Source organism: Centropristis striata, chromosome 14, assembly GCF_030273125.1.
Source record: "Centropristis striata isolate RG_2023a ecotype Rhode Island chromosome 14, C.striata_1.0, whole genome shotgun sequence".
NCBI lineage: Eukaryota > Metazoa > Chordata > Actinopteri > Perciformes > Serranidae > Centropristis > Centropristis striata.
This window is the reverse complement of record NC_081530.1, coordinates 35,619,350-35,640,000: the sequence shown is the minus strand read 5'-3', so window position 1 is coordinate 35,640,000 and position 20,651 is coordinate 35,619,350. Positions and strand designations below refer to the sequence as shown.

General features: G+C 35.3%; 2 protein-coding genes across 3 annotated transcripts; both read left to right on the top strand.

Moving 5' to 3' along the window:
• The first annotated feature begins 2,029 nt into the window (after positions 1-2,029).
• On the top strand, positions 2,030-11,523 carry LOC131984854 (zinc finger protein 32-like). 2 transcript variants are annotated; one of them, XM_059349841.1, is made up of 3 exons: positions 2,030-2,217; positions 3,225-3,321; positions 9,091-11,523. In XM_059349841.1, exons 1-3 carry the CDS (start codon positions 2,179-2,181, stop codon positions 10,218-10,220), a joined length of 1,266 nt encoding a protein of 421 aa, XP_059205824.1. In that variant the 5' UTR covers positions 2,030-2,178; the 3' UTR covers positions 10,221-11,523. The 2 variants fall into 2 exon arrangements, with proteins under 2 accessions (XP_059205824.1, XP_059205825.1); XM_059349842.1 differs by having other exon boundaries at positions 2,137-2,217; positions 3,236-3,321; positions 9,091-11,522.
• Positions 11,524-12,088: 565 nt separating this feature from the next.
• On the top strand, positions 12,089-19,379 carry LOC131984832 (zinc finger protein 184-like). Its single transcript, XM_059349813.1, has 2 exons — positions 12,089-12,947; positions 14,832-19,379. The coding sequence occupies exons 1-2, from the start codon at positions 12,755-12,757 to the stop codon at positions 16,142-16,144; spliced, it is 1,506 nt and encodes a 501-aa protein (XP_059205796.1). The 5' UTR covers positions 12,089-12,754; the 3' UTR covers positions 16,145-19,379.
• Positions 19,380-20,651: the final 1,272 nt, after the last annotated feature.

Here is a 20,651-nt window from a genome sequence, read left to right as displayed (position 1 = left end):
ACATTTTATTTGTGACCCTGAAGTCATTATGAACTCAAATGTTTAATATTTAAATAAAGAAATGAATAAAAAATGATGATATGAACCACAAGAAGCTTCATGTTTGATATTTTATTCTTATAGTTAATAAAATAATTGAATTATTCATGTTGTAGTTCTGTCTGATGTTGCTTTTTAAATTTTTAAATATATTTTTATGTTCTATTTCTTCTTGTTTAAATTGTAAATATTTTATATTTTTTCTGTTTCATATTGTTTGTTTATTATTTATTGTTTTATTTATGCTTCTTTCTAGTGATGGGTAGATGAAGCCTCATGAAGCCTTGAACCTTTCCAGCCAACTGGTTCGAGAAAAGGTTCATATCTTGAGGCTTCATGTGCTCACAAACCCCCTGCTGGTCCACATCGTCATTGACCTTTGAGCTGTTTGTGAGGCCTCTTGGTGCATGGGAATAATCACTGCCAACAGAAATAAAAACACCTTAATTTGATTTTGTGTGGTTCATTTATTTATCTGTTGTTTTGATTAATATGTGGGTAATGCTAATAGCAGTGTATTAGTAATTATTAATAATAATATATAGTAATCATTATTATTTACTTTACCAGCATCATTTCAGTCAATGATAAAATAAATCCAATAGGACATGAGGTGTTTGTTAAAAATGTTCCAGTGTTTTCAAAGCACGGGGCAGAGATGGGACATCATTTGTGCTTGTGACTTTATTGATTGCAGTTTAAAAACAACAATTTCTCCACTGTGCTTGGACTCAGTCGGTTTCTTTTTTGGAGACAACCTCTCCAGCTTTCGAAAAAACTCGTTCGGATGGGACTGAGGAGGCAGGGGTGCACAAGTCGAACCATTTCCTCAACCACGAGGCTTCGAACGTCATCAATGACGTCACTCGCCTCGAATCATATTATATTTTTGTACATTTTCTACTTTAAATTACATTTTAAAAAATTGCATTTGGTGCAGCATGATTAATCTGCGCTGTAACTAATATTTTATAATGTTAATATATTTTATTATAGCAGAATAAATATTATGAAATTATTTATTTTAAAAGCCAAAAAAATTTCTTCAGTAATTTAAATCCTTAGCTTTAAAAGAAATGTAAAAAAAAAAAAAAAAAAAAAAGCTTCTTTTCCACACAGGAAGTTTGTGTTTAATTTGTCTATAAAATGAGTTGATGTGCTTTAAATATAATTGTAATATAAGCAGATGAATTGTGTCATAAATATAACTGTCATTAAAAAATAAATAACACTTTTATTTTTCTCCGTCCGGTTGTTATTATTAATAAGTTACTTATAGTTTAGTTAGAATATAAAGAGTGTAAATTAAACAAAATATAAACAAAAAATTTCAATTAGGTGCAAGAACCAAATGTTCGCAATAACAGAAATATATAAACATATTTATAGTCATTAAAATAACTATAAGGTGTTATTTAAAAAAGAAAAGAGTCAACAATGATTTTTATCTCCGTCAGTCTATTTCCAGCCAGCCATTATTATTATTATTATTACTATTATCATTGTTAATATTAACACAGCCTGCTAATTGGATAAATTAAAGATTATTATTATTCATGATAATAATGATTTATTTATTTCATTCATTTACTTTTATTTTGTAGTATTTTTTCAGCCGTTTTTATTATTATTATTATTAATAAAATAATAATAAAAATAATAATAATAATAATAATAATAGTAATTTATTTATTAATTTCATTTGTTTCATTTTTTTGTCGTATTTCGGCCCTTATTATTATTATTATTATTATTATTATTATTATTAATATTGGTATATATTGGTCTATTGGTTATTTTGTTATATTATTATTATTATTATTTTAATAATTATTTATTTATTTAATTTGTTTCATTGATTTGCTTTTATTTTGTAGTAGTTTTTCGGCCGTTATTATTATTTGTAGCAGTAGTAGTGTTGATATTATTATTATTATTTATTTATTGAATTTGTTTAATCGATTTACTTTTATTTTGTAGTATTTTTTCCGACAGTGCCCCGGAAGGAAGTGGCCGGTCCGCCCCGTATTCCTTCCGCCCCCGGAACTAATGTTTAGTATGTGATCCGTGTTTCTCGGCCGGAGCAGTAAAAGCCTCCAGTGTTTCTTTATAAAGGAAGAGAACATCACAAACTGCTGGATGTGGTTTGAAAAGCTGAAACTAAACTACAAAGAGCAGGTTTGTTTTACTTTCTGCCGCCGGAAACGTGTTTACTGAAGCTAATGTTGCTAAGCTAGCGTTAGCCGCTAGCAGCTAGCTCCTGCTAACATGTTCTTTCACTTTAGTTTAAATAAGTTTTAATTCAGTTTTAGTTCCGTTTAGTTTGATGAAATGTTCCCGGATGTTTCAGTAATAGATTACTCTGAGAGATGAACAGTTTCTGCTGGTAAAGTAAAATAATAACAACAACAACAACAACAACAACAACAATAATAATAATAATAATAATAATAATCATTACTATCTGATTTAAATTCATTTCGTTTTGATGTAAATAGAATTGTTCAGTTTGATTATTTCTTGTTTCTTTCTACATGTTCTGATACAAAACGATAATAATCATAAAACATCTATAAACATTAATAATTCTCTTTTCCTCGTTAACTGAAGGAGAAACATGAATCAGTCACAGTTTCCTGTTTTAATATCTGATCAGATTGTTCATGAAAAAATAATAAATGAGCCTCATGAACATCAAACACTCAAGTTTCAGCAGCTGAAGTTTAATTGTGACAAACAGAAAGATTCATTAATCAACCAGACGTAAAACAGAAACAGACGCAGATCTGAGCTGATAAATCAAATGTGTGATGTGTGCCCCGATATACATATTTAAATATATATATATATATATAGATATCAGCTCTTAAATTAAACTCTTTGTCCAAACAAATGTACCTTTAGTTGTACCAGCCATTAAAAATGCATACACACACACATTTATATATGTGTGTGTGTGTGTGTGTGTGTGTGTGTAATATGAAGATAATCTTCATGTCAGGAGAAAACAATCTGTCAGAATCTCATAACTTTCTGTTTCTTTCTGTTTTTATTTGCTGATTTAAAATTCTCGCGGTGCGTTCAGGTTCCTGATGGAAACTCTGTGATGGCAGAATCCTGAACAGTATCCTGTTAAAGGTTCTTCTTCTTCTTCTTCTGCTGTTGTTGTTGTTGTTTTGTGTCAGAGCTGCAGCAGGATGGAGGTGACTCCCAGCTGGGACCTGCAGGTCAAACAGGAAGTGGTTGTTAAAGAGGAGGAGTCAGACTGTTGGACTCATCAAGGTGAGACATAAAACACCTCAAACGCCCCACAGGGATATCCATAACAACACTAGATTTTAATATGAGAAATAACAAGCAGATGGTTTTAGATTTATTTGCACAGTTATAATAACATAAAATGACAAAGATATCATATAATGTAAAGTTCAGGAAGAAGCAGAAACCCAGATGGGATTATTTATTCAAAGCCTCCACCTAAAATATCATAGTTATTAGAAAGTAATAAACTGATAATAGAAAAAACAGATTTATAACATCAACACGTTATAATGACAATAACAAAAACAGAAATGAACATGATATAAAAGTGTGTTTGTGTGTGAATCAGAATGTTAAAACAGCAGTTAAATGGCTTTTAGACGTCTTTAGAAACATTTTATAGAGACGGAGTTCTTTGCCAGGTGGGAAAATGTTTTTATTCCATAATTTGGTCCTTAACCCATTAAGGCCTAAAGCGCCTGTAAAACCTCTGGGCGATTTTCAAATGACCCCCTAAAACCTGAAGTTTTTCTGGAAATTCAACACCTACTAAATAATAGATTTTTCAGCCTCTGTAGCAGATAAAACTGAAATTCAAAAAGTATTTGAGAGCTTATACCCGTGGCTTTCATACGAAGTTGAGTTTATTTGTCCAAACCTTCAATAAAGTTTTTTAAAAAATCAACAAACTCAGCAAATGTTACATTTGACTGAATAAAAATCCTATGCATAATACTAATACATGCCCATTAGCAAGATGCTAACATGATATGACCACTGGAAGAACAAGACATAGTTCTCATTAGCCTACTCTAATAAAAAAAAAATAATAATAATAATAATAAATAATAATAATACATTTTATATATTGCACTTTTCAGGGTACTCAACGAGGCATAAAGTAATATAAGACATAAACAGTCATGATTTCTTATATCATCATCACAATCAATTAGCCTAATATTATTATGAATATTAATATATTATTAATAATATTATTATTATCTCCAGATGGCCACAAATCTGTCTGTTCTTCGGTGAAAATATGTCGTCTAAAAACATATTCCTCATCCATAAATGCCGGTCGATTGGTTCCGAGGGTTCAAAGTCCAGATCAGCAATAAAATCATCGGTGCTGTTTTCATCAGATCTCTTCCGTCACTTCCTGCTGAGCTCCTCCGCTATAGTCGTCTTCCTCCATGATTTAAAGTTCTGGAAAAGTCCCATGATGCATTGCGACACTCCCACATGTATTCTGATGCATTTCATTGGCCAAGAGACCGAAAATAGGTGGAAAAAAATACAAATACTACAAAATGACATATCCTCTTTCCAGGCCTTAATGGTAGAAATGCGGTAATGCTTTCCCGGCGTCAATGGGTTAAATTGATCAATAAATTGACCTCTGCATGTAATAAATCTTGGTGTTGATGATGGTGATAATAACAACATTCAAACTGACTGAAGCTAAAGCAACGAAGTTGCTAGTTTGAAGTTTTTTTATTTTGCATAATAATAAGACAAAAAGAAAACGATAAAGAAATAACAACAAAGCGAAGGTGCAAGGTAGCGAAAGAAAGCCAACAAGGCTTCTACATATATTAAGTTTAACAAGTTGGATTAAAAACAAGTAGCTATGAAATAGAAAAAATAATAAAAAATAAAGCAAAAATCACGTGCAGTCATATCTATTTTATGTTTTTTATTCTTTGTTTTATTCTAACGTGTTCCTTTTTCACTTATTGTATGTCTTTAAGCCGTGAAAATGTTGTTATCTTGTATAATGACAATAAAACTCTTGAACTATATATATTATATAAAAATGATATTAATATTACCAAGTAAATTAAAACAAAAGGTGTAGTTTTTTTCTATTGAGTTGGAGAAAGTTGTGAGTGAACCAGGATTTAACTTCTCAGGACTGTTTTTTCCTGATTTTTAACTTCAGGAGCCAGATTCACAAAACATTCTTATGAAAAAAAAGCCTCTTAAGTGCCACTTTTTTTATTTTTAACTTTGCTTGTAAGACAAAATTAAGAATGTGTTGAATTCATGAAGAAATTCTTGTCTTTTCTTTAGTTGTTTTCTTCTTTTCCTCAGATAGAACTTGAGAACAAGTGAGATTCTTGATTTATTCTCATGTTTCTTCACAACTTTAACCGTCTAAAGTCCAGAAGCTCTTATCACACTAAACCTTGATTCTTCCCCTTTTTTCCCTCTAACTCTCTTTGGATAAAAGCGTCTGCTAAAACCACTAAATGCAGTGGTGGGCCTTCTCTGCTGGCCTAACATAACCAGAAATCATGATCATAATCATCATAAAGGTTAATTTAATTTTTTATTTACTTTCCCTAAATATCTAAAAGTATTCATATTCTCCTCATGTCATATTAATGCTCCTTCCAGTGCTGTTGTTTTTAGGTTAGAGTTTTTATCCAATCAGAATTCAGCTATCTTATGTTGCCAGGCTGTATGAAATCTGCCCGGGCCTTCAGAATCAACAATGCGGGCGTCTGTGCACTGTAAGTGAACGGGCAAATACAGTTGATAGATAGTTGCGATAGCCAATCAGATCACGAGTTGTGTCAGTAAGGCCCTCTAGCTCATAGACATATATACATACATATATATATATATACATATATATATATATATATATATATATATGTATATGTATGTATATATGTCTATGCTCTAGCTGGCCTCACGTTGAACAAGACATTTACGCGTCCTGTGATTGGATATAATATATATATATATAATAATATGGATACTTACTGGTTTGAGCCACGGCAGGGCCATGAGGATCAACAGAGTCACACCCGGGACTGTTAACGGTATGTAAATAATCTGGCTGTGTGGTTGTACTCAAAGCAACAAGTCACAGAAAGTCGTGATTCGTCACGTTTTGACATGAAAACGTTTTTTCACACAGAGACTTGTTTATTGTGTCGCTGTCGCCAAAGAATGGCCGTCTTGTTAGTGTCTTTCTGATATTAAACTGCAATTTTGCAATGTATTGTACAATCTTGTTAAAGCTTGCATATTCTTTGTGGACTCATTTAATAAAACTTTTTGGAAAGATAATTTTAAAGACCCTTTTATTTTTAAGTTTTGACAGTAGCATATCAGATATGTTTTAATAGGGTTAGGGTTAGGTATTGTTGACTTTTAAAATGCGCCGGATAATAGCCCATTTTGTAAACAACTGAGGTGATGCAATGCCTAGTAGTGCTTCAGTGTGTTTCTAACTACTCTCCAGTCCTGGTGTTATAAATGCTGCATAATGAAAGGTATTTATTGACTAAGTTGGACATCACTGAAGGCCTAAGTGTGAAATGCACCGCCCGCCACTGGCTAAATGTAAATGTAGAGAAGTGGTTTTGTAGCATTGTCGTAGGGAAACTGCAGCCTTTAAACTAAACGTAACTGCTTCATTTTCATGTTTTTACTTAAAATTACTGGAACAACATTTTGAACCCAAAAGAAACACAAAAAAACGTAAAATCGGATAAATAAAAAAAAAATTTTTGTACTTCTACTCAAAACATAATCATGCTCGATTTAGAATTTATTAATGTTTCAAATGTGAACTCAGGTCACAAATATAACATGTAAGAGGTAAAATCAGGATAAAGTCTAGTTCTATATTTTACTTATTGTCATCAAACAAAAACTGGCATGTAGTTTCAACACCGACACCGCTTCGTTTTTATATTATATTTTATACTTTAGTTTTTCTTTATCATGAAGAAATAATGCTCCGGTGCTTTTGTGGACTCCGGAGGGTTAAAGTTGTCAACAAATCTGAGAACTTTGTTTTCAAGAATCTCAATAGTTCCCAAGTTCTATCTCAGGAAAAAACAGAAGAAGAAAATGAAGAAAAAAACTAAAGAAAAGATCAGAATTTCTTTATGAATACCAAATCTTCTTAAATTTTGTCTTAAGAGCAAAGTTAAGAAAAAAAGTGGCACTAAAGAAGCTTTTTAGTCTTTAGAATACTTTGTGAACCCGGAAAGAAGAAGAATTTTGTTGCAGTTGTTGGAGGACATAGATGTGATTCATGGAGGTTCTGGTGCTGAATTCTGGAGCAGTCGGAGTTTATGGAGAAGTTTGAGAGATAGCGACGTAGAAACGAAGCAGCATGTTCCCTGCTGGCAGCTTCACTCTAAAGTTTTGGCTTTTCCACAACTTTCCATCTCCCATTTAGCACGTCAACTCTTTCAGCAAATTTAAAAACCACCTCGACCAAGTGTAACATATTACTGAAGTTTTTGCAGAGATTTTATTGAATTTTGCAGTGTGCATTCACCATTTTTAATGCAATCTTTTGTGTTTACTGTTTATTTTGTGTTTTTTATGTGTTTTTGTGATTTATTTTGTGATTTAATGTGTGTTTTTACGTGTTTTTTGTGTATTTTTTCTGTTTTTTGTCATTTTTTCTGTGTTTTTTGTCATTTTTGTGTTTTTTCTGTATGTTTTTTGTCATTTTTGTAATTTTTTGTGTTTTTTGTTTTTACGTGTGTTTTTGTGTGTTTTTCAATTTTTTCAGTTTTTTGCCATTTTTTCAGTTTTTTGCAATTTTTTTGTGTTTTTGTAATGTTTTGTGTTTTTGTGTATTTTTTGTGTTTTATGTACATTTTTGGTCTTTTTTTTTTTGTTTTATGTTTTTTTTGTTTTTATGTGTTTTTTGTCATTTTTTGTGTTTTATGTTTTTTGTGTGTGGTTTTTGGTGTGTTTTTGTGTTCCAAATGTTGATCCAGTAAGTCAAAGTGACAAAATAATAATCAGGTGAGGTTGTGCTGAAAAAAAAATTATACCAGCATGGAATGAAAAACATTTTTTTAAGTCGTTTGTACAGGCAGAATGAAAAAAAGTCAAAAACCATCAAAATAGCCTCCAAAGGGTTAACGAATGGCGGTACTGTGAGGTGTAAGAGACGGAGACGGTTGATGTTGCGCAGGTGGAAATATGCTTATCAAGTGATATTGTTGATGTGAAACTACAGAGTTGTCGATTTTTATCGTGAGGGGATCAGATTTGGCCAGAACAGGTTTTTAGTTTTACTGCTATTGAGTTGGAGAAAGCTGTGAGTGAACCAGGATTAAACTTCAGAGAGACAGTCAGAGAGGGGTGAGTCGGGCTTGGAGGAGAGATAGAGCTGTGTGTCATCAGCGTAGAGGGAGGAGGTAGATAATGAAGAGGAGGGGGCCCAAGACAGAGCCCTGAGGAACACCGGTAGTGACTGGGGTCAGCTGAGATCTGAAGTTTTCGAGAAGGGTGACAAAATGTGCTGTAACTACAAAAATTTGGATGGCAAACATTTGATTTCTTTAATGTTTAGTTTAGCTCTACACTAATTTGTTAACAAATGTATTATTCTGGCAGTTGACATGATAATTTACGTGATGTAAATGTCCTTTCAGACACACTAAAAAACACAAAAAAGACACAAAATTATTGACAAAACACTATATTACTTTAAAAAGACACAAAATTACCAAAAAAGACACAAAATGACAGAAAAAACTAAGTTAGTTAAAAAAGAAACAGAATGACCAAAAAAAGACAAGTAATTAGAGAACTACAAAACACAAGATTTAAACTTCTTTTTTTTGCTGTAATTAAGTGCAAAGTGCTTTTTCTGTCTAAACATCGAAAAACGTTTAGTTCACAGTCATTAAAGACCATCAGATGTGCTTTTCAGTAGATTATTAAATGTGTTAGTCAGTGTTGGAATTCAACATAAGTTATTCAAATATTCATCAATGAACAACGTCTGTGTTTCAGATTTACCTTCAGACATCCAGAAAGTGATTGTTGGTGAAGAACAGCAGCAGGAGTGGAGGTGCAGCCAGGACCTGAACCAAGAACAGGACCATGACCTGGAGCAGCCAGAGCCCCCACACATTAAAGAGGACCAGGACCAGGACCAGGACCTGGACCGGACAGGAACTCTCATCCACATTAAAGAGGAGCAGGAGGAACCTTGGAGCAGTCAGCAGGGAGATCAACTTCAGGGACTCACATTCACTCCTGTCCCTGTGAAGAGTGAAGAAGATGAAGAGAAACCTCAGTCCTCACAGCTTCATCAAACACAAACTGAACAGATGGAAACAGAAGCTGATGGAAAGGACTGTGGAGGACCAGAACCAGACAGGAACTCTGATCCAGAGGAGCAGACTGGAGACTCTTCTGGACCAGAGACAGACGACAGCTGGGACTGGCAGGACACCAGAGAACCTCAAACAAGTTCGAACTCTCTGAAGAGTAAAAATCTTCCCATCACTCACGGTCTGAAGCCGTACAGCTGCTCCGAGTGTGGGAGGAAGTTCACCTGTAACACACACCTCAAGTCCCACATGAGAACTCACACAGGAGAGAGACCGTACAGCTGCTCCGTCTGCCACAAATCCTTCACGCAGAGCGGCTGCCTGCACAGCCACATGAGCATCCACACCGGAGAGAAACCCTTCGAGTGCTCGGCCTGCGGGCAGAGGTTCCGACAAAAGATCCAGCTGACGCAGCACATGTCGGCGCACGGAGGAGAGACACCGTTCAGCTGCACTGTGTGCGGGAAAGGTTTCATCCACAGCAGCCAGATGAAGATCCACATGAGGAGTCACACGGGAGAGAAACCGTACAGCTGCTCCGTGTGCGGGAAAGGCTTCAAGATAGCAGGAAACGTGACCCAGCACATGAGAGTCCACAGCCGAGAGAAACCGCTCAGCTGCTCCGTCTGCCACAAAACCTTCAGCTGGCCGTACAACCTCAAGAGACACAAATGTGTCGGCGTTCAGTCGTCACGGCTCCATCAGAGTCGCTCTGAAGACAGCAGAGAGGTGGAGCCTCCATCCGGCAGCTCAGGACCAGAACCAGAACCAGAACCAGGACCGGACAAGAACACTCATCCACATTAAATTGATTCAGAAGTTGTTCTGATAAGTGCTACACAAGCAACTATAATAGTATTATTTTTTATTATCATTACAAACCTCAGCAGCTCAGAGTTTACTGTTTTAACCATGTGTTTATTATGTGTGTTGTCTTGCATAACACAAGTTATTATTGAAGAAAAATCAATAAACAGATATTGTTTGGATTGCTGCTGTTATTACTTCATCATCCTTTACAGTTTCAGTCGACAACAACTGAAAACACGTCATTCCAGTTTCACTCAGTGAGAAATCTCTTCAGAATGTTTGAAATCGGTTAATCTCGTTCAACCAGATCTGATCATTGTTTTATTATTGAGCGAGCTTGAGAGAGCCATGTGTGGAGAGACAAGTGTGCTATGATTTGGCAAACGGTTTTCAAATTATTCGTCAAAAACACGCCAAAAAATCCCCCCAATCTTACCTAATGGAGAGATAGAGTGGATGACATCATCACTAGAGTGCAGAGGGAGAGAAAAAATTGTCAAAAAATACATTTGGAAACTACGCTCAAGGCCGCGGATACCACTCTACAGGAATAATTTATACATAGAAACTTAGAAAATTTGTCTTCTCCCTCACATTGGTGTGGTAAAGCTGTCATAGTTCTAGTTTGGGTGTAGAGATGATCTACCAACACCACCCACAGCCGCATAGACCACCATGGGAAAAAGGAGGGAACATTTCTGGAGAAAATCAGAGCTACCAATTTCTTCTGATCGCTCTAAAAAAAACAATTTCTTCATTTTTCTTCACAAAACACATATGTAGACGTTCAGGTAGAACTCAGGATGCTCAAAGTGAAGTCGGACCAATGATAGGAGCTACAGTTTGGACAGGGCTCTCTTATTATTATTATTATTATTATTTATTGTCATTTTATCATTAGCTGTCAGCTGAATGTAGTGCAGTAGAAGTACAAATTACAGTAAAGTACTTCGGTAAATGTTCTCCGTTACTTTCGGCAGATCTGATGAACGTTTTTTTCATTGTTTGTTTTTCTACAAACAACCTATTTAACATTTTTCTCAAATATGAATATTATTAATAAATGCCAAACAGCAGCCCTGTCAGTATTTCTGTATAAACTGTTAGTAAATGTCTTATTTTTATTATTTATTTTGTTTTTATATCTTTCTGTTTGTATTTTTGAGCTGCTCTAACGACTAAATTTCCACTGCGGATTTATCTTGTTTTACTCAGAAATAAAGAACAGAAAGAAACAGAAACAGCTGTTAAACATCTGTTTGCTCTGTTATCGATTAAAAAAAAGTTCAGTTTATTAATGGTGAAAAAACAACATGAGTTAATATCAGATGTATTCTCCATCTTTCTCTGTTTTTATTTGTGATTTTGCAGAAACTTTAAATCTTACAAATTTTTTGTTTTAATGTTTCTCGTATTTATTTTTATTTGTATAAGCTTTTTCTATTTATCTGATTTATTTGTTCTTTTATTGAAGACTTCTGATTTATTGATTGTTTATGTTTAATAGTTCTAATTTTTATTTAATGTTATTTTTATGTCATCTTTAATATAGCGATAATTCATTTTTATTTTATCTTTCATTATTTTATTTCATCTTTATTTTATCTTTAAATTATTCTTATTTATTTTGTTTTATCTTTATTTTTTATTTTTATCTTAATTTTACTATAGATATATTTTGCTATATCTTTAATTATTTCATTTCATCTTTAATTCGTTTGTATCTTTATTTTATCTTATTTTTATTTAGTTTTCTTATTTTCTTTTATCTTTATTGTAATTTTTAATTGATCTTTAATTTTTAATCTTTTTTGTTATTTTAACATTAATTATTTAATTCAATCTTTATTGTGTTGTTATTTTCAATTTATCTTTATTTTATTTTCATTTTCCTTTTTTATTTTATCTTTAATTATTTTATTTAATATTTAATCTGTTTTTATCTTTAATTTATCTTTCTTTTATTTTATTTTTTATATTATCTTTAGTTTTTTATTTTATTATATTGTTATCTTAATGTTTTTTTACTCTGTACTTGTGCTGCTGTAACACCTGTATTTTCTTATACTTAATATTTTTTTTATTTCAACCTGTTTTTATTTTGCCGTCAAGAGAATTGATAAAGAAAAGACTGGAGGTGTTACACTGTTTTGTGTCCGTCATTGATGACGCTCTACACGTCACTTCCGGAAAACACCGGAAGCTGAATTCTCTCCCGCAGCGAGAAAATGGCGTCGAGAAGGAGCATCAGCTTCTCTTTGTTTCTTTAAAAGGGTTTAAACCGGATCATTCAGAGCCGCCAAGAGTCCGGATGAATCTTTCTGAAAGGACCAACACGGAACATTTCCCGCTGACTCAATATTTATATAAATATTTACATCTTTATCCGCCGGACTACAAATATAAACAGTTAGCTTAGCATGCTAGCTGGTTAGCACCGCGGCGCTAGTCAGAGTGACTGTTTGATGGAGAGCAAACTGTGTTTCTGACGGAGTTTGTGTGGAGAAAAAGTTGGTGTCACTGTGTGAAAAATGTCTAAAGTCCAAACGGTGAGAGCGCTGGTGGAGCAGCGACTGACTGCGGCTGCTGAAGAGATATTTGGGCTGTTTGAAAGAACGATAGCAGAGTACGAGGAGCAACTTTGTCGTTCAAAAGAGAAGAACGAGCGACAGCAGAAACTACTGGACGCTGTTTTCAACCCTCAGATTCACTTACACAGAGCAGGTTAGTTACTTTACTTCAGTTACACAGAGCAGGTTAGTTACTTTACTTCAGTTACACAGAGCAGGTTAGTTACTTTACTTCAGTTACACAGAGCAGGTTAGTTACTTTACTTCAGTTACACAGAGCAGGTTAGTTACTTTACTTCAGTTACACAGAGCAGGTTAGTTACTTTACTTTGGTTACACAGAGCAGGTTAGTTACTTTACTTCAGTTACACAGAGCAGGTTAGCTACTTTACTTCAGTTACACAGAGCAGGTTAGTTACTTTACTTCAGTTACACAGAGCAGGTTAGTTGAACTGTTGCTCATTCTGGTTATTCAAACACTGATAAACGGAACAGAAAAAAGTGATTGAATTTATGACATATATATAATTTTGCTTTTAGTGAGAGCAGTTCAATGAAATAAAAACAAGCAAAATCATTCACACTATATGAAAGTTATGGAGAGCGATAAAAAGGTGACCTTATGGCGTTAAAGGCGAGGCGAGGCAATGAAAAATTTGGGTGCACCTTAATTTTGTGCTGGTGCACCTAAAAAATTTCATTTTTCATTTGAAATTTCATTTCAATCTACTGAAAGTATATTTACATTATTTATAATATAAAGTTATTTGGCGTTGTGTTGCCGTTAGGGCTGGGCGATAGGGCCCTAAAAGATTATCACAATATTTCAGGGTATTTTTGCAGTAACGACATACTTGACGATATTACAAAATACTACGAAAATATATAGAAAATATGATTTTATAGTCTGTATTTATAATAAATAAATAATAATAATGCTCTTGATTCTTGAGTATTAGCAAATAAAATAATAAATAATAATTTAAAAAATAACCATCTAGGGGGTCAGGGGGCCCCACCAGGAGAAAATTTTGTACATTTTTAAGTACAATGCGTCAGTCCCATCCACTTTGAGAGCTAAATGTGAGTAAACACCATAACATTTTTCACAGTCAACATGCTTTCAACTAGGACATGGAGCAGCCAGACAGTGTTGATAAATAGCTGGCTCGGGGGGTCCGGGGGCATGTCCCAATCTGGAGAATTTATTTTTCATAAAAGCTCAAATTTGGTGCCTCACACATTCTAATGCCACCATTCCATCATATACACTGATCTTATCATTGCACATTTTAATGAAATATTGTAAAGGAGAATAAAGGTTCTTGTATATTTTATTTAAGGTATCTTATTTTAACAGTCGGGTAAATTCTGTGGTGGATTTACCACACTGTCCTCTTATTTTGAAAGCTGCATGTGTTTAGTGACAGGAAGTATTAATAGCTTTTTGTGATTAACACAACTTTAATTGTTAGCTAACGTTAGCTCGCGGCTAACGAACGGCATAATGCAACAGTGTGTTCAGACCGTTTGGCCGAACCAAATACTATCAACCTGTCCGGGTCGTCAGAGGTCCAAACACACATTGTGTGTGTGTTGGTGATTTTCTTTCTGACTGTAGCAGTGAGAGGAATCTAAAAAACAAACAGACCGGGAGCGCTTATCAGCTGTTAAATTAAACACATCCAGCAGATATGTGTGTGTTTAAATAGCTCAATGTGCAGAAAAACGCTTCACTAAACGGCACAAAAATAAACTTGACATATTTAAAGCAGTGAGCTGTCTCTGTCTCAGTGAGGACAGACACATTTAATCTGTTTGATCTGAGAGACATGTGAGTTGCGGACTAGAGAAACGAGTCTAAAATGTTCCCAGAGGGGACTGTCAGTGAGTCCACGGTCCTCAACTTTAATCTTTGTGTCCGCTGCAGAATCAGTTTGTTTTGTTTCAGTTGTTCATCAGTTTCTAAATCTTACATTCTCAATTATTTATCAAGATATAAACTACATCGTATTGTTTACTGTTTTCTGTCCTGCAGACGTTCAGCAGCTGCCTGTGACCAAAGAAGAGGTCCCCCCTGAGCAGCAGGACTCCGGTCTAGACCAGGACCAGGAGGACCAGGAGCCCCTACACATTAAAGAGGAACAGGAGAGTGACTCCACTCAGCTCCTGAAGGTCCACAGAAGGGATCATGCAGCAGAGGAAGAGTTCATAAAAGGAGGAACTCTGAGCCAACACATGGCGGTCCAAACTGTGCTACAGCCAGAGCCTGCACACATTAAAGAGGACCAGGACCAGGAGGAGCCAGAGCCCCCACACATTAAAGAGGACCAGGACCAGGAGGAGCCAGAGCCCCCACACATTAAAGAGGAACAGGAGGAACCTTGGACCAGTCAGCAGGGAGAGCAGCTTCAGGGGCTGGAGGAGGCTGATATCACCAAGTTCACATTCACTCCTGTCCCTGTGAAGAGTGAAGAAGATGAAGAGAAACCTCAGTCCTCACAGCTTCATCAAACACAGACTGAACAGATGGAAACAGAAGCTGCTGGAGAGAACTGTGGAGGACCAGAACCACTCAGGACCGATGATCCAAATGGCTACTATCATCCCGTCGGTGGTGAGAAGCCTGGAGACTCCTCTGAGTTGAGGTCTGCTCTCAGTTACTTTTGGAGGGAGACCAGAGAACCTCAGTCAGGTTTAGACTTTCTGAAGAACATTGGATATAATGCTGATGGGAAATCCTTCCGCTGCTCTGAGTGCGGCAAACGATTCAACCAGAATTCAAATCTTAAGACGCACATGAGAACGCACACAGGAGAGAAACCGTTCAGCTGCTCAGTTTGTGGTAAAAAGTTTGCGCAGAAGGCCCATCTGCAGAACCATTTCAAATGTCACACAGGAGAAAAACCCTACGGCTGCTCACTGTGCGACAAACGCTTCTCACGATGTGAACATTTACAGCTACACATGAGAACGCACACGGGAGAGAAACCGTTCAGCTGCAGCGTCTGTGACGAGAGATTCACGTGGCTCAATCAGTACAAAAACCACAAGTGCGGCGGCGAGTCGTCGCAGCTTCAGGACCTGTGGACCAGTCAGGAAGGAGAGCAGCTTCAGGGGCTGGAGGAGGCTGATATCACCAAGTTCACATTCACTCCTGTCCCTGTGAAGAGTGGAGAAGATGTAGAGAAACCTCAGTCCTCACAGCTTCATCACAGACTCATCAAACGCATGAAAACAGAAGCTGGTGGAGAGGACTGTGGAGGACCAGGACCTCACAGGACCTCTGACCCAGACGGTCTACAGTCACATGGTCTGACATGTAACCCGTTCATTGGACAGTATTGGTGACGTCGTCATGGTGTTGATCCTGAAGTGTTTGAATGAGGACAGGAAAAATATTTCTGCCACTCTGCTTGAGTTTGTGTTGAGGTTTTATCAGGTAGCATGTAGCATGTCAGGTAGCAGGTTAGTTAGCTGGTTAGTTAGCTGGTTAGCAGCTGATCTGCAGGATGATGAATAATGCACAGTCGGGCTTCATGATTTGCAAAAAGTAAAATGTAATTGCAATTAATCTGGGTGAAATCGTGAATACAATTTGATTCGAGATATATGAGGAAATTGATCTCTCTGCATCATTAATAGTTTTTTAGTGAAAGATATATTAACCTGATTGTGGTGTGAAGAGTTTTATTTAATTTTTTTTTTCATTCTGTGTGTGGTCGGGACTCTGCAGCTCCACTGAACTAATTCAGAGTTTTTATTTAGAGACACATTTTTGACAGTTTTTGATCTTTCTGATCAGTGGTGAAGCCTCACTCAGCCCTCAGCAGGTGATTATCAACTCAGTTAACCCTTATTTAAAACGTTGGAGTTCTTCTTCCAGGAGGATCTGGAGATTCGTCTGGATGCTTTGGAGGATTGTGTGTAAATGTTTCCACTAATCTGTGGTGAAATGTCTTCATGTAGAGGAGAACACAAGGTTCAGGTGCCAGGTGACACTTGAAGTTGTACCTGAATGCACCATGAAGTCCCCATGGCTGCAGTGCAACAGGAAAACATGCACATGGTTCTTCTGTAAAGCTGCTTCACCATCGTCTGCCTGTCAGTCAAACTAACTGAATGTAAACATGAATATATTATTCCTCAGCAGCACTACGAACGTCTCCTCGTGTCTCATGTCCGACAGCGAGGACGAGAGACAGACGAGAGGACGGAGAACCCAAATGACAAAATCTTTGTCCCGTAGCGTCAGACAGTCAGTCACTGCTACAAATGTCCTTAAAATGGACAGATGGATGGATGGATGGTTGGTTGGTTGGTTGGTTGGATGGATGGATGGATGGATGGTTGGTTGATTGGTTGGAAGGATGGGTGGATAAAATCTTTGTTCCGTAGCGTCAGACAGTCAGTCGCTGCTACAAATGTCCTCAAAATGGACGGATGGATGGATGGATGGATGGATGGTAGGACGGATGGATGGATGGATGGTAGGATGGTAGGATGGATGGTGGGTGGGTGGGTATTTAGGTAGGTAGGTAGATATAGACCTTCCCATTCAATGGTTGTTATTTATTTTTATTATTTAACATTGTATATTAATACTACAGATAATCAAATCTATGACGGATCACGTGTGAAATTATGTAGTAAACAAAATAAAAACAGAATATGCTTAATACTTTAGATTTTTTTCCAGTGATGGCCAGATGAAGCTTCATAAAGCCTTGTTGCTTTCCATCCAATTGGTTCACAAACCCCCCTGCTGGTCAAAACATTTACTGTCATTTTAACTGTTTGTTATGGGCCAATATAATTTGACTTTGTGTGGTTCATTAATTCATTTAATCTGTTTCTGATTAATGTGTGGGTAATGTTAAGAGTCTATTGTCAAAAAACGTGTCAGTATGATTTCAATAATCCAATAGGACATGAGATGTTTATGTTAAAACTGTTGCAGTGTTTTCCAAAGATTAGACAGTGATTGAGCTGATGAATACTGATGATGATGATGACTTTATTCATTTTTATTTAAGAATATCTTTGCCACTGTGCTTGGACTTGATTTTGTGGGGATCCATTGGGCTTTATATACAGATACATCTTAAAAAAGAATTAGAATATCATGAAAAAGTTCAATATAATTTTTTGTCTATTTCAGAAAGTGAAACTCGTATATTATGACTTTTTATCTTATAATTTCGAATTTTTATCTCATTATTGACTTTTATCTCATAATTTTGACTTTTTAGCTCATAATTAGAATAGGATATTGGAATATTGTGGAAAAAGTTAAATATTGGAGTCCACAGCAGGCTGATCTCCTCCATGCCACCAAGTATTAATGCAGTAAATCATGCAAAAGGAGCCCAACCAAGTATTGGTACAGAAAATAGTATTGTATAGAAATAAACATACTTTTCAGAAACCTGACATTTGTGTTTAAAATATCCTTCTTTTTTTTTAATCGATCTTATGTAATATTCTAATTTTCTGAGACTCTGAGTTTTGTGTTTTCATTATCTCTAAGCCAGAATCATCAAAATTAAAAGAAAAACAGGCTTGAAATATTTCACTCTACGCACAATGAATCTATATAATATATAAATATAAGGTCTGCTCTCAGTTACTTTTGGAGGGAGACCAGAAAACCTGAGTCAGGTTTAGGCTTTCTGAAGAACATTGGATATAATGCTGATGGGAAATCCTTCCGCTGCTCTGAGTGCGGTAAACGATTCAACCAGAATTCAAATCTTAAGATGCACATGAAAACAAGAGAGAAACCATTCAGCTGCTCAGTTTGTGGTAAAAAGTTTGTGCAGAAGACCAAACTCCAGAACCATTTTAAAATGTCACACAGGAGAAAAACCCTACGGCTGCTCACTGTGCGACAAACGCTTCTCACGATGTGAACATTTACAGCTACACATGAGAACGCACACGGGAGAGAAACCGTTCAGCTGCAGCGTCTGTGACGAGAGATTCACGTGGCCAAAAATCAGTAATCAGGACCTGTGGAGCAGTCAGGAGGGAGAGCAGCTACGTTACTATACGAGTCATGAATCTATATGATGTATGAGAATATTTAACTTTTTCATGATATTCCAATATTTTGAGGTGTACCTGTAAATCTGACCAAGAGTCGGACCGTTCCCCGAACCAGCAAGCTTCAAACGTCTTGAATGACGTTACTCGTCCTGAAAGAAAAAATGTTTTTTCCCAAAGCAAAAAATTAATCTGAAATATAGAACATATTCTGGTTTGTTTAACACTTATTTTAATAACATAATTCCACACGTGTTCCATCAGAGATTTGATTTTCTTGAATATGAATCTAGAATGTAGAAGATTTAATGAAAGTAAATCAACCAGGGAGTGAGAAGGTGAGACTGCTTCTGTATATTAATAGAATAATTACTGTTCTCTAATATTCTGATTAAATATTATGATTTTTGTGCAGATCTATGTTCTCTCAGGCTGTTTTATTTAATTACTTTATTGTTGTCTGCACAATAACAAACCTCACATCTGTGTGTGTGTATGTGTGTTGATTGTGTTGAAAAATAAAAATGTTTAAAATAAAAAAGCTTTTTGAGTCTCCTCATCTCTTCTCCTCTTCCTCTTTTTTCTCCTCTTCCTCCTCTCCACACACTTAACATTTAAATGATTTAGTGTTTATAGAGATGACTCTTTCCTGTATTAGTCCCTCCATGAGGACAGTTTTAGTGTTCCAGCAGCAAAATAAGTATAAACAATAACAAACTTTCTCGTTACTCTGACCACATTAGGACTTCTGTATTTTTTCTATTTTATAAATGTCATATACCACGTATACTATACTGTGTATATCTCTGCACATATTTAATATATTTATTCATTGAGGTTCATACCACTACATGCTACAACTTAATTAACCTATTTAACATGCTAAAATATATTTCCTCCAATGTGCAATATCTGTAAAATGCAATCAGGAAAACAAACAAACAGAAAAACGATATATTATTAATAATGCCAAATAGCAGAAATCGATGTATATAATGTCTATAATATGTATTATTTCTAATATTCTTTATTCTGTTTTTCTATATCTATGTGTCTGTTTGTTGAGCCGCTGTGATGACTGAAGGATAAATAAAGTCTGATCCAAGGTTATTATAGTTAACGAAAACTAACAAAATAATGAAAACTGGTATTGAATTTTTTTTTTCGCTAACTGAAATTAAAATAAAGAGTTTTTTTAAAAAATGATAACAAACTGAAACTGTATTGTGTGGTTACAAAACTAACTAAAATTATAGTGAAAAGTTGACAAAGACGAAAACGAAGGATCGTTTTCGTCTTTGTCAACTTTTTTCATACGTAAACCTTTTTGGTTGGTATGAAATCTATTTTATCTATCTGGTTTTATAATTTAATAAACTTATTGGGGCTGAGATGGATCAGACAAAGGAAATAAAGGAAACATTTATTGTGACTTTTTTAAATCTGGCACCCAAAAAATACCCCATTACTAAAAAAACTCAAACTAAACCAAAACTAAGCATTTTCCCAAAAATAAAAAATAATTTAAACAAGAAACTCACTCGAAAAACGAATTAAAACTAACTGAATTTGAAAAAAAAAATTACAACGGAATTGAAAATAAAACTAATGAAAATCCAAAACTGTTATAACCCTGGTCTGATCAAAATGAACAAGAAGGTAAAACAATATAAAGAGAATAGATATAAAAAATGAGGACCATTATGAACAGGGAAGTTGCACTATTACACAGATAAAAGTATTTATACTGCACAGTGAATGATATTACAGTTTGTTTACATTATTGTGGAACTGAAAGGCTTCTGGAGGTTTT

Bases quoted from the DNA above. Each gene is read 5' to 3' on its own strand.
- LOC131984854 (XM_059349841.1), top strand. From the start codon at position 2,179: ATGTGGTTTGAAAAGCTGAAACTAAACTACAAAGAGCAG. The intron at 2,218-3,224 runs GTTTGTTTTACT...GTTTTGTGTCAG, and splicing joins AACTAAACTACAAAGAGCAG to AGCTGCAGCAGGATGGAGGT. The intron at 3,322-9,090 runs GTGAGACATAAA...TCTGTGTTTCAG, and splicing joins AGACTGTTGGACTCATCAAG to ATTTACCTTCAGACATCCAG.
- LOC131984832 (XM_059349813.1), top strand. From the start codon at position 12,755: ATGTCTAAAGTCCAAACGGTGAGAGCGCTGGTGGAGCAGCGACTGACT. The intron at 12,948-14,831 runs GTTAGTTACTTT...TCTGTCCTGCAG, and splicing joins GATTCACTTACACAGAGCAG to ACGTTCAGCAGCTGCCTGTG.